Source organism: Dufourea novaeangliae, unplaced genomic scaffold, assembly GCF_001272555.1.
Source record: "Dufourea novaeangliae isolate 0120121106 unplaced genomic scaffold, ASM127255v1 scaffold162, whole genome shotgun sequence".
Lineage (NCBI taxonomy): Eukaryota > Metazoa > Arthropoda > Insecta > Hymenoptera > Halictidae > Dufourea > Dufourea novaeangliae.
In genome coordinates, this window is record NW_015374046.1 from 1,108,344 (window position 1) to 1,122,856 (window position 14,513).

At 34.6% G+C, this 14,513-nt stretch overlaps 2 protein-coding genes across 12 annotated transcripts in view; one reads left to right on the top strand and one right to left on the bottom strand.

Annotated features, from left to right (window-relative positions):
* Positions 1–889, top strand: part of LOC107189663 — a 1,010-nt gene extending 121 nt beyond the window's left edge. Inside the window, exons 2-4 of the mRNA XM_015578247.1 lie at positions 5–199; positions 288–616; positions 701–889. Coding sequence (XP_015433733.1) covers positions 5–199; positions 288–616; positions 701–889 — 713 coding nt within the window. The remainder of the gene's footprint in view (positions 1–4; positions 200–287; positions 617–700) is intronic.
* Positions 890–7,875: 6,986 nt separating this feature from the next.
* Positions 7,876–14,513, bottom strand: part of LOC107189791 (zinc finger protein 271-like) — a 33,365-nt gene continuing 26,727 nt past the window's right edge. For 10 of the 11 annotated variants that reach the window (XM_015578435.1, XM_015578433.1, XM_015578443.1 and 7 more), the window contains 2 exons: positions 10,185–10,570; positions 7,876–8,422 (listed from right to left, as the gene is read on the bottom strand). In XM_015578435.1, coding sequence (XP_015433921.1) covers positions 7,949–8,422; positions 10,185–10,570 — 860 coding nt within the window. In that variant the 3' untranslated portion in view covers positions 7,876–7,948. The remainder of the gene's footprint in view (positions 8,423–10,184; positions 10,571–14,513) is intronic. The other variant, XM_015578438.1, reaches the window with a different exon arrangement.

Here is a 14,513-nt window from a genome sequence, read left to right on the forward strand (position 1 = left end):
GAAGATTGTGCTTTAGAATGGCAATTTAAAATTTCACAAAAACAATGGAAAATATTTCATTCCAATACTATTGGCGACAATATATCTGAGAAGTCACTATTGACAAGAAAATATTTTGCTGAAAGAAAATTGGATGAAGCTTTCAAACATGTAGTTTCGTGTAATAAATCTTTCTCAAAGTATTTAAAGGATTTCATTGGCAAGTAAATTAAGTACCATATGTTCCTAGTCATAATGAAAGCTTTTACAAGCAAAAGTACCAAAAACTCATTTATATATATTTATAGCTCTTCTACGTGGCGAAAAGTCTGTTTCAGATAGAAAAGAAATCTGTAATTTGCAAAATCAATGCTATAATACAATAGAAAGTTGGAATATATTAAACGATTCTCACATGGAATCATTAAATTTTTCTTTAAATCAACATTCAAGTGAAATCAGGAAAACTAAAAGTCTTGTTGATAATACATTAATGGTTCAAACTTCATTCGCTGATGTAATTAAAGCTAAAGTTAATTTTGATACAAAATTCTTAGGATTTGAAGCTGTCCTGCAAAAAAATACATCCCTATCGACTGACACACCATACAAATGTCATTATTGTTCAAAAATTATGGTAAATACATACTATGTTATACTAAATTTTATTAATACGGTTGCAACAAGATCAAAAAAATAATGCAATCAATCCTACATTTAGAAAACTACACACAGTGGATATAAGAAAAGTATAACTGCCGATCAAAGATCTAAAACAATTCGGAAGTCAAAACGTTTACTTAGATCAGCAAAAACATTGTCCAAGAAAAGAGAAGTAAAAGAATCGTCTTTAACAATTGATAACTTTGAAAATCAGTTATCACTTGCAACGAATACAAGTTTTTATTGAATAAATTTTATTATGTGTAATACATTTAATTTTAATTAACTACTGAATCTTTATTACATTTTAGAAAACGAATATTTAAATTAAATACTCTACATATAAATGTTTGACTCTCCTCCCTTGTCAAATGTTCCAATTTACAACATAATAATCTGTGCATGTGATTTCAATTTGGCTTATATTGATTTGTGGAATATGAATAATGTAAATATATGGACTAAATATGTAGCAGTAAGTGAAAAAAAGTCACGAAAATTTGTTGTGTCGTTTGATAGATACAAAATTATCGATAGGGATGTGGTGTTTATGATACAACAGCAATAAAAACATTTGAAAAAAATTTAAGGAACTTAATAATAAATAGATGATTCTTTTATCGCCATGGAAAGTATTGTCATTAAATAAAAGCGCAAGTTCTTCCCAAACAGTCATAAGAAACACTGAAATTTGTAGAGTTTCACACTGTAAATTCTGTTATATTGTATATCATTAATATATTTGACTCTATTGGTAAAATTTTATAGAACGAATTACTTATTGTATGTATTGTTATCTTCCTTTATCATAGTTACATTACATTTTACCTAATATTCTATAGAATATATACATAAAAATATAACAATTTTACATATTTTTCAATTTTTTAGTTTTATTTGATATTTTTATTTTATTTCAATGTTTTAGTTTTATTTTATTCTTAGTTTTATTTCAATATTTTAGTCTTTATTACCACTTAACTTTTATATTTGCAGAGAAATGTTTTAGATTACTTGTATACTTTTTACTTAACTAACTTATTTGGTTTAACTTAGAATATCCAAACTATATAGTACTAATTACAACCTATTCCTGAATTATATATATTTTCCGTAAAACTGAATATATTTAGGAACTTATCCTATACGTCTTTCTAATTATTTGTTGTTTTTTTTCTTTTCCTTAATTCTTTTCTACTTTTCCATTTTATCACACTTCCATGCTAGACGTCCCAGTGATTCTTCAGGGTGTCTCAAAAAAGGTTCGACTTCCGGAAATGAGGGGTTCTTGAGATGATGTAAAACAACTTTTTCGCACTTTTTCGAGGTTCGCCGAAGTCATTACCACATTTCGCCTCCTAATTGATTGTGCTTTGAAGGGGAAGGCAAATTCTAGGGTTTTCCCGAGTAATGGGGAAGTGGAGAAACCTCTCCTTCAGGGCGAAGTGTACGCCAGAAATATATCGCGCACGTGGTCACGTCGTGATTTGACCGTGATGAATTTTCAAGAAACTCACAATGGTAGGGTTTATGACCGCATTGTCTCCGAATCAGAGCGCCCCGTTAAGACCCAGTACGGATGGGTCCCAGGTTTACCGTGTGCACGTGACGCATTGCAGACCAAATGTTCGGATCTTTTATATATTATTCCTTTATGTTAACGAAATCTAAATTGAAAGTGGCCGATGTCGAAAAAATCTAATATTGAACGTACAAAGGAAGTAAAATAATAAAAGTTAACAGTATCGTCTGATTCTATATCCGTCGTTCCTGGTCTACGACGGAACATCTACCACCGTTAAACTTTTCGTTTTACTCAGTAGGTTGAAGTTCGTTACAATCATTATTTTGATAATTGATTAATCATTATTTAATTATGTTAGGCACAACATATTGTAAAGTAATTGTATTGTATACTGAGCAGTTATTATTTTAGCTTCCTTTTCTCGTATACCCCGCTTCTTTCGGTCACTCTACAATGTATACAAGTGATCGGCCGTGTTGCAGATCCCGAACGATCGGTCTCACGAACGAATAATCCGATCGCAGGGGTGATGGACACGGAGTATGGGGCGGTGTCTGCGCGTACCCCTCTTCTACACAGCACATCCCTTTTTGGGCACCTTTTGCACCCCCGCCAGGAACTTTAAACGCGTTTTTATCAAAACCGAATTATGGAAAATGGTTGTCACAATATCTTCAATTTGACTTGACTGTTTTCTATAAAACTCGACTAACGACAAAAACTCCGGAACGGAACCCAGTCGTAACTCGAGGAATTCTTGTATGAGATGTTTCTTCAATAAAACATCATGAAAAAAGGATTTACTGTTCTATACTTCTTTATGTCTGATATACAATTACTACCAGTTACCGCGAAATGAACTATGCATGAAGGAAGAAAACCTTTTACGCTTCACGAAGTAAATCTGCTCAAACACTAAAATTGTAAAAAGTAAATAGGGCTTCACTTTCTAACATTGTAGTGTTTGAGCAGATATGCTTGGTGAAGCATAGAAAGTTTTCTCCCTCTCTGTTTCGTTATAAACACAGTCTCTGCTCCTTCCCGTACCTTCCTTATGAAAGAATTTATTTAGTTTAGTGAATACTATTCGCCGTGTAAGTCCTACATTCTTGTTTATACTTTCCTGTATCAGTTACATTGAAAAAAACGTGAGTTAATAACGAAACAACATTTAATTAATTTCATTACTTTTCGACTGTACAAACAGTGTTTATAATTTTAGAAAACTTTTTGAAAAATGATAAACTTTGAAGTAGTAATTAATTGAATTACAGATAGATATTTTTATAGAATCAATGTTTATACTAAAAACTGTATTAGTTTTATTTGTAAGATAACTGAAACATGGGAAATTGATACAATATAAGACAAGATCCATAGTGTTCACATTTAACATAACACCAGTGTATATTGTGTCACAACTGGGATACATAATATTACAATGGTGCATAATAAAATTCTATACATATTTTGTTCTATCTAAAGTAAATCATATTCTGAATTCTTTCCTTCACCACCGTATTTCGCTTTGAATCGAAGCGCTTCTATACATTTTAATAAATTTGAAAATACGAGATTACAATGTAACCTGCACAATATGAAGAATACGAGAGTTAACATAAATGTACAGAGTATCGATTTGTTCCATTCAAAATATACACATCTGCTGAACAGCTTAAAATCGCTTCCATTCAAAGAGAACAGCTGGATCTGATATTTGCTTGCTGTTTTTTCAAAACAAGCATGGAACTAAATCTCTTAAAAGCATGAACCAACTCTTAAGTTTATTTGTATAACGTATATTATTAATAATTCATATAAACATTATTTCTATTTATTCCTTCTTAAATTTTATAGCAAATTGCAAGGAGCGATGCCACGATTAAATTGCGGAGGAATTCTTTACACATACCATTGGAAATATTACTTGATCCAAGTGTGTTTCTTGCGGCATCATCTTTTTCTTCTTTGTATTCGTTTTCAATATATATATGTATATATGTAATGTATACAGGGTGTACGACTACTGGTGTCCGAAACTTTAAGTGGTGATTTTACATGACACACTGAGATGAAATTCAAGTACAACGAAATTACGTTCGCGGCTTCGTTTTTGACTAATTCCTGCATTACGTATTGTCTAAAATCGTGCAAAATAATGCAAAATACGCCTATCATTAATTAGATAAAAAAGAAATAGTTTGTGTTTCATATACGGCCTGGTACAACTGTTAAATTCTAAAGATTTTTAATCGTGATTGGAAAAGAAAGAAGACAATTAAAAAAATCAGGATCGTCAAAAGGTACACATAATATCGCCTACCGGAAATATATATTTATGATCTTTCAAAGTTATATTTATATGTGTATTTCTAACTATATGAATATGTTGGAGGCTCTTTGTCACACTTCTCTTAACGGGATTATGTTAAAAACATGTCTTTATTATAAAAATTAAAGAATACAGTTTCAAAATATTTATATTATTACACGTTTGTACAGGCTGGGCAAACAAAGTTCAACTCTGTAGCTTTGCAAATTTCACGTCCCCATTTGGAGAGCAATTACTAGACAGAAAGGTAGGCGGTATTGAGTGCACGCTGGTCAGAAGACAAAAAACTAGGGTGGGTTCGAACCTAATTTTTAAATTCTCGGAATTCGAATCCGAAACTTTGTAAGATTCCGAAACTCTCGAAACTTGAAGCGCTGATTTTGTTTAAAAATTTTAATCTTTATTGGCCATAGTTAAACAAAACACAAACCTAACAATATATTCATTTATTCCTCCTTTTTTTAGCACTAACATTTGATAGTTCAGCAGTTCCTACTATTTATTACCGCTAAATAGTACTATAATAAGTAACTGAAAAATAAAATTTTTGAAAAAACTGCCCTAAGCTCTCATGAATCACGTGCTTTTGACTTGTACTTCTAGAATTAATACAATAACAAAATCGATCATTAAACACTTACGAAGCATTTGGGACCGAATATTCGGGGTTTATTCGTCGATTTTATATTTTTCTTACCTGGTTTTCGAGAATTTCAAATCACGAAACAAGTGCAAAGTTTCGAGGGGTTTCGGCGTATCAAGAAACCCATCCCTAAAAAAACTGTTTCCGTTAAGAAAAATGTTGGAACCAATTAAATTGTTGAAACATGATGTTAATTTGATACTTCCAGTAATATAATGTAGTCATACAATTTTGAAACATCCCTTCTTTCTCCCAATGTGACGTAAAACTGTCACGGTTCAAGACGTTTTTATTCTATCAACATTCATTGAAATATTTCTCATTTGCTACACGTTGCTAGTATGACGTTGCAACCATAATATGTCCTACGCATATTTGGTTACTAATCGAATTCAGCACCACCATAATTTAACACTTTCTTCGTGAGATATTATATGTGGCGATATTACGTGTTAGGTGATATTAAATGTAGTTACCCTATGGTACCCGTATCTTCAACAATTAATAACTCGGAAACAAAGCCTCGAACGCAATTTCGTTATACTTTATTTTCGTAGTTCGAGTTTTGCACGTAGAATATCACCCCACGAAGTCTCTGACACTACCAGTAGCCGAACACCCCGTACAAGCCTGAGCAATATATATATATGTATTATACATATATATATTTGTTCTTCCTTTACAGATGGTATCTTTGCATAAATTTAATGCATTTTCTCTTATGAATATAATGAAAATCTTACATTCCGTATGTGACATACATTATGTCACTCATACAGTGACCCTGCAATATAATTAGTTTTCCCCTCGTTACTTTAAATAGTACATGATACCTAACTGTTTAAATATACTTAGTAATATTATCTGTTATAATATATTGATCTAGACTCCTATGGAGTGACGAACGTTGTCGTACACGAAACTCCATACGACGCATGCACCCGCATTAAATTTCTCATCTCCCCTTTTACCTATTCGATAGTCATTGTTAATATTATACATAATTAAAGTAAGCCTGGCAAGGCGGTGACCGGTTATGATGTAATTGCAAACGTATTTATAGGAATTGACCATACTTTTCACTGTCAAGAGCTCTTTTAAATATGCAGTACATTTAGGTAACATTGCACGACACAAACTATGCACCGCAGAACCAAGCTTACAATTTCATTGTATCTTAAGTGTAAATACGAAATACATAGCCTTACAAGATCGCTAGAGTTGTAACATTTCCTTTTGAAATAGACAATACACAAATATTGTAAATTATTTAAAATTAATTTTAAAAAAACTTAATTCCAACATCGTTCTGATTCAAGCACAGGCAAACACACGAAACTGCTATCGCTCGATACTTCTTCTTCGTATTTCAGATCCGGGGTAACAGTGGCATTTGTCGCACATGTCTCTTAAGCGAAATCGGCAGTTATATTGCACTCGATTACAATGTTTACGATTAAATGGAAAATAATCACTATAGCTAAAATAGAAACTGGCGCGGAATTGCGACTGATACATGAATCCATATGAAACATGTATCTTTTTAATCATGATTTCATATTAAACTAAACTGCACGCCAATTAATTAAGAATTAATATATCAGTACATAGTCTGAAAATTATGTTATTTAGACACAAAATCTTTCTCCAGTATGTTTATACAGATTTATCACGAAAATAATTAAACACACTGTCATTTGTACGGCTTTTAATTTGTGTGCACCGATATATGAATTTTTCGATTATATCTAAACTCAGTGTATCGAAAAAGTAAATTGGTACGATATTTTTCAAAAATATGTTCCCAAATATATTTACTATATACGCTTAATTTTAGTAAACGTGATCCAACTGTACAATACCACTCCGAATCTAATGAGATCGCCCAATTTTATGGAAGTGATAACACAAAATGTAAGTTTAACACAAATATTAATAGTACTAAACCATTAAGATCCTAGAAACAAAAAACAGGACGCGTGTTCTGCAAACTGTCTCAAACTGATGTGTTTAACAACACTCGATTTCCTTAAGAGAATGATTTCATGAACTTTGAGATATTTAATTGAACAGAAGATGTAAGCCAAAATACATCACAAACTGACGTTCATTGTATAATTTGAATTAAAAATACATTTTGTATTTTAAGCAAACACCTTCATAAATCCTTTGAATTGCGATCGTACCGCCTTAGGTGCCGTCACATGCATATTACATCAAGCCATATTTAGCATTCTTGTTGCTAACAGCTTTCTTAATCATTTATCAGAAATTACTTTATAAAAGTAAGACCGTGACATACTGGTACGACAATTAGAGCCTAATTGCGATCGAATTAACTACAAATTTATACGTGCTCGTCATAGAACCGCATATATTCCTGAGTTAGCGTAATAAAGTGAGACATAAAAACAATGAATATTTTTCTTCCCATAAACGATCTATTGAAAAGTATCATACAAAAAGAAATGAAGAAATTGAAACTTTGGATAATACGCTGTTACAGTATCAGCGGTTATTCTTCAATTTAAGTTCGCATAAACTTGTTTGCACGTGGGCTAAGGTTGAAATATCTGTGGTAAACGTTTCCACTCGAGACAATGGTCTGTAATTACAACATTCACGGAAATACTACTGCGTCGCATAACAACACTCTGATCAACTTTCATAGTCGTAAGAACTGTTGGTTTAAAGAAAAAAAAAAAAAAAAAAAAAAAAAAAAAACCAAACAATACAAACGTTCATCATGTATACTCTCATCACTTTTCTTTAATCAAATGCTTTCACATCCTTTTCTCGATTTGGTTTAGTAAGAGGTCAATACACCTGGCGGAGTGGGTACAACAACCGTATGCTGCGGCACTACAGGTGGCGCTGGTGGGGCCAATGGATGCCCGACCAAAACCGCTGCCGCTGGGATAGGCAAAACACCAGATTGAGGAATGGCTGACGGTGTGCTGACTTGCGTCGGTGGTCCTTCGGCTGCATGCTTTCTCAAGTGTCTCAGCATGTTCCCTTTTTCGACAAATGTTTTACCACAATCCGGACAGCTGTGCGGTCGTTCGTCCGAGTGCGACCGTCTGTGCGATACCAAGTGCCCTTTGCACATGAAGTCTTTCGGACACAGATCGCAACGGAACGGTCGTTCAGCGTTGCTTCCTTTATTATGCGAACGCATGTGGAAAAGTAAATTACCTTTTAGTGGAAAACTTTTTCCACATTCGGTACATACAAATGGACGTTCGCCAGTATGACATCGCATATGATTTACAAGATGTTCCTGTAACACGAGAATGAAATCTCTAGAAATAATATCCTCCTTAAATTTGAAACATTCGGTCACGTTTTTTCGACTAATTTCAGTAAACATGAGGTCGAGTTTTTCTTTAGACCATTGAAACATACTAAAGTGAAGTTTAATAGTTGCTAGAAATATCTCCGTTCAATTTCAGGATAGAAAAGGGCCTAATAAGCAAAATTTTAATGTTTAAAAGGATAAATGTAATCATATATACTCAAGTTCAAGAACATCAGAATAGCACGAGATTATATGTCACTGAACTGTTCTTCACATCGATGCTTCGAAGTCTGGTACGCCGGGTGACCTTTAACAAACCACCCACGATTTTGGAATGAAAAATTTGTTCATATAATTACATTTATCCATTTGTCCTTTTTGTTTTTTAATTTAACAAAGATATTTAGGTGTTGCGCTTCTAGTAACTCACCCCGTGCAGTTTACATTGTGTAGTTCAATGAGCTACTGCAATACAATTCGAAAGAGCTAACGCACTGTGATTATAAGAAGGACAATAATAAACGCAACATATTTGAACGATCGTTCAAGACCAATGAACTTAACCTCCATACGCTTCTCGGGTGAAAATTCACCCATTTTCTATGCTGTAATAAGCTTGATTTCTTTCTAAGTATGTTATAACTTGATGTATTTGTCTAAAATATAGAGTTGTATGTAAAACACAATTAGTTAACGTTTTATTTATAACCAGAATGTTGTAAAAAGGAAAGTATTGGAATTGTTCCCTGGGTGATATTTCACCTGAATATTGTTCACTTATAAAATACATTAAATACTCTGGTGAAAATAAGTTATTATATAGTGCTTTTTATGCACATGGTTTTATTTTGTAAGAATTATATTTATATCGTAAAATCTTTTTCATGATCACTCGATATGTAAAGATATCGTTGGATATAAAATTTTCGTTTCGAAAATTTCGCTTCAGTGATTCTATAAGCAATACTGTCACAGACCTATACTATAAGTTGTTCAAAATGCTATTTGTATATGTAGTAATTGCAAAATGTAAGGAATAAGTTAACAAATGTAACTAACTTTTTATGAAATACAGTATAATAGGTTAATAATAACATTAATTGGAGTATAAAGAAAAAAATGGGTGAAATATCACCCGAGGGTGTTTATGTTACTATTTCTGAGAATCATATGAGGATTAAAAGTATTCATACAGTTTTTACGACATGCACAGTACAGTCGAGTATTGTGTATAGACATTAGTAGCATTATCATATTTTGTTCCGGTATATTTGTCAGTACTAATGTCAATCAACACACATAGTATACGAATACTTAGACTATAATTGACATGTATTGCCATGGTTGGGACTGTAGTAAAATGGCAATGAGTTAAGAGCCCCCTCCATGCTAAATTCTATCGTCATAGCGACGGCCTCCGCGCCTGCGCAACAGCTGGACCGTGCTGGTGCGTCGGCACACGCAACGTGGTGGGAGAGCGAATTTGTGTACTCGAAAGTACGTGTGAAGGGGAAGTGCCTAGCGTGGCAATATAGTTAGAGTCCTCTGTATTTGTATTTGTTTGGTATTGTTCTTAAGAATTATCGATATCGATAATTGACATTTAGTACCTAAAATTTCAATAGTTTTCGATACTTCCTATCGAGTGCTTTAGTATCGAATTTTCTGAATACCATCAATATGTATGAGTATCGGTTCGATCGCTACTTAGTAATATAAAAAGACATCGTTTAAACGAGCTTACCTTTCTTGTAAATGGTTTCGAACACACGTTACAACAATGGGAGGAGTCTCCAGTGTGCTGACGGAGATGATTATTAAGGTGTTCTTTCCTAGTGAATGTCCTCTGACAAAACTCACACCTGTGCGGTGATTCGCCGGTGTGGATACGGACATGATTCGTTAAATGCTCCTTACGAGTAAATGACTTGGAGCAGAAGTGGCATCGGTGTGGCGATTCGCCTGTATGTTGACGCACGTGATTTGTCAAATGTTCCTTCCTCGTGAAGGATTTGGTGCAATACTGGCACTTGTGCGGTGACTCACCCGTGTGCTGCCTGACGTGGTTCACCAGGTGGTCCTTCCGCGTAAATGCTTTTGGACAGTACTGACAGCGGAACGGCGTCTCCCCTGTACATTTTACAACGGACATTACCATTTTTTATTTTTCGGTCGGAGTAAAACACTTACGTCCTACCAATTTCTATTCTATTCGGTGCAACGTTTGGATCGAGCGAATTACGAGAACTGTAAACATATTGTAATGTGATTCCTATTTATTTATCCTTTTTAGTTTTATTTCTAGAGGTCGTTTCATTATACATTTTACATAAAGGTGATATTACATTTGAAAACTTCTAGGTGTTTTGGTCAAATGAATTAGTAACTTCCCGTTAACAGATTTCTGAGTCACTCTATATCGAATTGAATGAAACATATCGCTGTTCCGGACTAACAATGACACAAAAAAACAATTTTATTTAGTCATACTTGTAATTAAATAATGAAAACAAAGTTTAACGACGTTGAAAATAAGAAATTGTTGCAATATTTGGATTATTTTAAAGCTGCATTAATCACAGAAGGATGTTGCTGAAATTTATCCCAAAATTTACCATTCATGCAATTATGTCATTGTTCTAAAATTGGAAATTAAAATTCATCAATTGTGTCGACAATGTTATTAATGTTAAAAAAAACTTTTTTTTATCGTTTTTATTCCAGTTATTCTAGTATTTCTAATATTTATTGCAAACAACAAGCGGTAGATGTTCGGACTGAATAGGAATTATTTCCCGTTCAGCGTTTTTATTTTGACTTTATAGCTTGAATTGATGATAAAAAATTGTCCTATTCTATAAGCCGCCTATTTCATACGATACAACCTAAAGGTGTGTATCCATTTGTTGCGTATCCTCGTATCGTATCACCGGTGCGTATTATTCATTGACATTCGCAACAATGCAACGTTTGCCGTCCACAGTGATACACAACAGTGAACACGATACCAGGATATGCAACAAGTGGATACGCACATTAATAGCCAGAGTTACACGAGTTCGCTTGTTCCTTTGGTCGTAAGTGGATGTTTTACTTAAGTTTTGTGTTGAATATGTTCAACTTATCATTTTCTTCACTACAGTTACAGCTTTGACATTTTCAATCGGATTCTTAGTGTGTCTAAAATCTGAACAATATTTCCCCTCTCCAGACGTTGCATCGTAAAAATATTAATTTGGTTAGCGATAAATATTTAATAAAAATTTCAGTTTTTAATACTGTAATTAATAAAAGAACGATACAATATTGTATCGAAAATTTCGAAAAATCCCATCATTTGGAACTGTGTTTAGTCGAATGACAGAAATGAACGAAGATTGACAGAAAAAATAAGAGAATTCAAAATAAAATCAACAATTTCTTTACTTTTTATTATACTTTTATGAAACTACCGCCAAACACTTAGTGAGATTTTTCGGATGATAACATTCGAGATAATACTCCAGTCAATATAAAACGTATTTGCAAGCTTAGACTTCCTATAATAAGTATGTTAAATAGAATACAAAACATAAGATGACAAAGGACACGCTATTTGCAAGTTTATTACGATTATAAATATTTTATTTTAACAAACGAGTATTCAAATAATCTTACGCAAATATTGTCCTGCTTGGTCTCGTTTTCACCAAAAAAATTCTCACTAAACTAGGTAAAAGTTTTACTGAAAAATAATTGCGAAATTTTTACATTTATACCGGATACCGTGGCTGAGCGATTCTGCGTATGAGAGAGTTCAATATTCGAGATTTTCGAGGCAATTTGTACATTATAAAATTTCTTACTATAAATTAAATAGTATAATAATACGTCACCTACTAAATGAAATTAAAATGAACATGAAGCTACGGTATTCTCTCGCTGTAAGCTTGAGGCGAAACAAAAGAGCCAGCTACCAACAGGTAATCGATTCGTTCACAAGTGAATCGAGACTCTCCACTCCGTCTCCATTGTCAGAAAAGAAACAAGACACTGTGAGCGGTAGAGCGCGGCAGCCACCTTTCTTTACGTTTGAATTACATGTATTAGGAGAAAAAAAAATCAAATTTCATCACAAGGAAATCAAAAGACACGGGTTCGACTCCTGGTTTGAAAGCAACCGCCATCAACGTCGAATGTGAGAACATTTAAATACTGTGTCGTTTACGGAACTCCTGCTATCTTTTATTGGACTGTCCCATAAGTCCTTGCCATTCTCAACCAGTTTTATTTTTATTTTGTACTGATGAAAATATAGTTTTTATTCTACGATATAATCACCGTCATTATCAACAACATTCAGCTATCTGCTTGGCAAGTTTTGAACGCTTTCCTCCCAGAAAGATCGAGGTTGGGATGGAAAAAATGTCCCCAATATACTTTTCGAGGGTGGTATAATTGTCAAACTTCTGGCCCAGCAGATATCCTTTAACCCTTTCGCTACGGCAATGCGCTCCGTCGGAGTGACACCGCTGAACGTGCAGGTCGCCGAGTTGTTTCGGCCGTTTTGTTCGCGAGGCATTGGCTAGCTTGCGGAGCTGGTCCCTGTAACGGTTGACGTTGATAGTCTGGTTGGGCTTCAGGAGTTCTCAGAAGAGCATTCCCTGCGAGTCCCAAAAAAAACCGACAGAATCAAATTCCAACCGTGTGGATCGGGCTTTGGCTGTGCCTTCGGTTTCTGGCAGGACTTTGCCGCGAGGAATTCCAAAGGCGTGGCGTGTATCATTTTCGTAGCGTACCCAGCTTTCATCTCCAGTGATGATTTCCTTAAGATAGACCTGCCAGTGCTGGCGGAGCAATTAACTTTGACAAATGCTGGCACGAGCGGCCCGGTCGTGATCGACCTACGCGTGCGACGTCCATCGCAACATCACTTTGCGGTAGCCCATCGAATTAAGGTGGCGATCGATGATTGTACGGGGTTCCCGAAGAGCATTCTCCAAATCTCGCGTGCTGGAATTCGGTTGCAGCTCGAATTCGCCGCGTAGAGCGTCTTCGTCGAAGGTCGAGCCTTTCAAAAGAAGGACTTTCGCTGACCATCGAGTCACTTATACGATAAGCGTACCGTCCGATCGCTACTAGTACTTGGCCCGAATGGAGCGTTGATCTTCTTAACAGTCTCCGTTGAACAGGTGTTAAGCCGGTGATCATACAACATAATAGCTCGCAGCAGTTCACGTTACTCCATTTTCGTTCTCTATTAATCTTCCTGTTACGCCAATTTATACCCATTACGGGGAAGGTTTGTACACATACTCGCACATTCTAAAAACTTCTCGGGCCTGCTACGATTTAATCACGAAAATGTTCAAAAAAACAACGAACCCGGAAAAAGCCTTATGGGACAGCCCAATATTTGGTGGTACTATACAACCGACAAGAAAGTGTAGCGTGTCACATTTTTGTTTAAATTTTCTTGCAAAAGTTCCATGATGCCTTCTGGTATCGGGTTGTGTAGAAACATTTATTTGTATTTTAAGAATATTTACCATCTCTGTTAAGTAAAAATAATCAGAATTCTTGTTTTTAATAATCTAGTTCCACATATGAAGCTACCAAAATGTAATGAATTCGGCTATGAAACTCCGCCTCGTCTTGTTTACTCATCAGACCTTTCACCAACTGACTACTATTTCTTCAAACATTTCGAGAATTTTATACAGGCAAGTATCTTCACCAATCAAGGAACTATTACGTAATTTATAGACTCTAGAACTCCAGATTCTATTGTAATGGAATAAACAGACTTGTACATATTGATGGCTAAAATGTATAGATTTTAATGGTTTTGTTATTTTTCCTAACCCTCCGATTACTGAACTCGCGGGGCGTCCGAAGCCGGATCATTTTTGACTCACATTAATAGGTTACTAACACAAAGTCACGATGGACCGAGCTTGAGGCCATTACCGGCACTGTAGAAGTTTTGTCGATTAGAAGAAAGGACAGTGAGTAAAAAAGAGTAAAATAGAGTGAGCCGAAGACGTAAATTAATAGGGGAGAGTTGCCTATATTGGACCGGCTCCTAGATTAG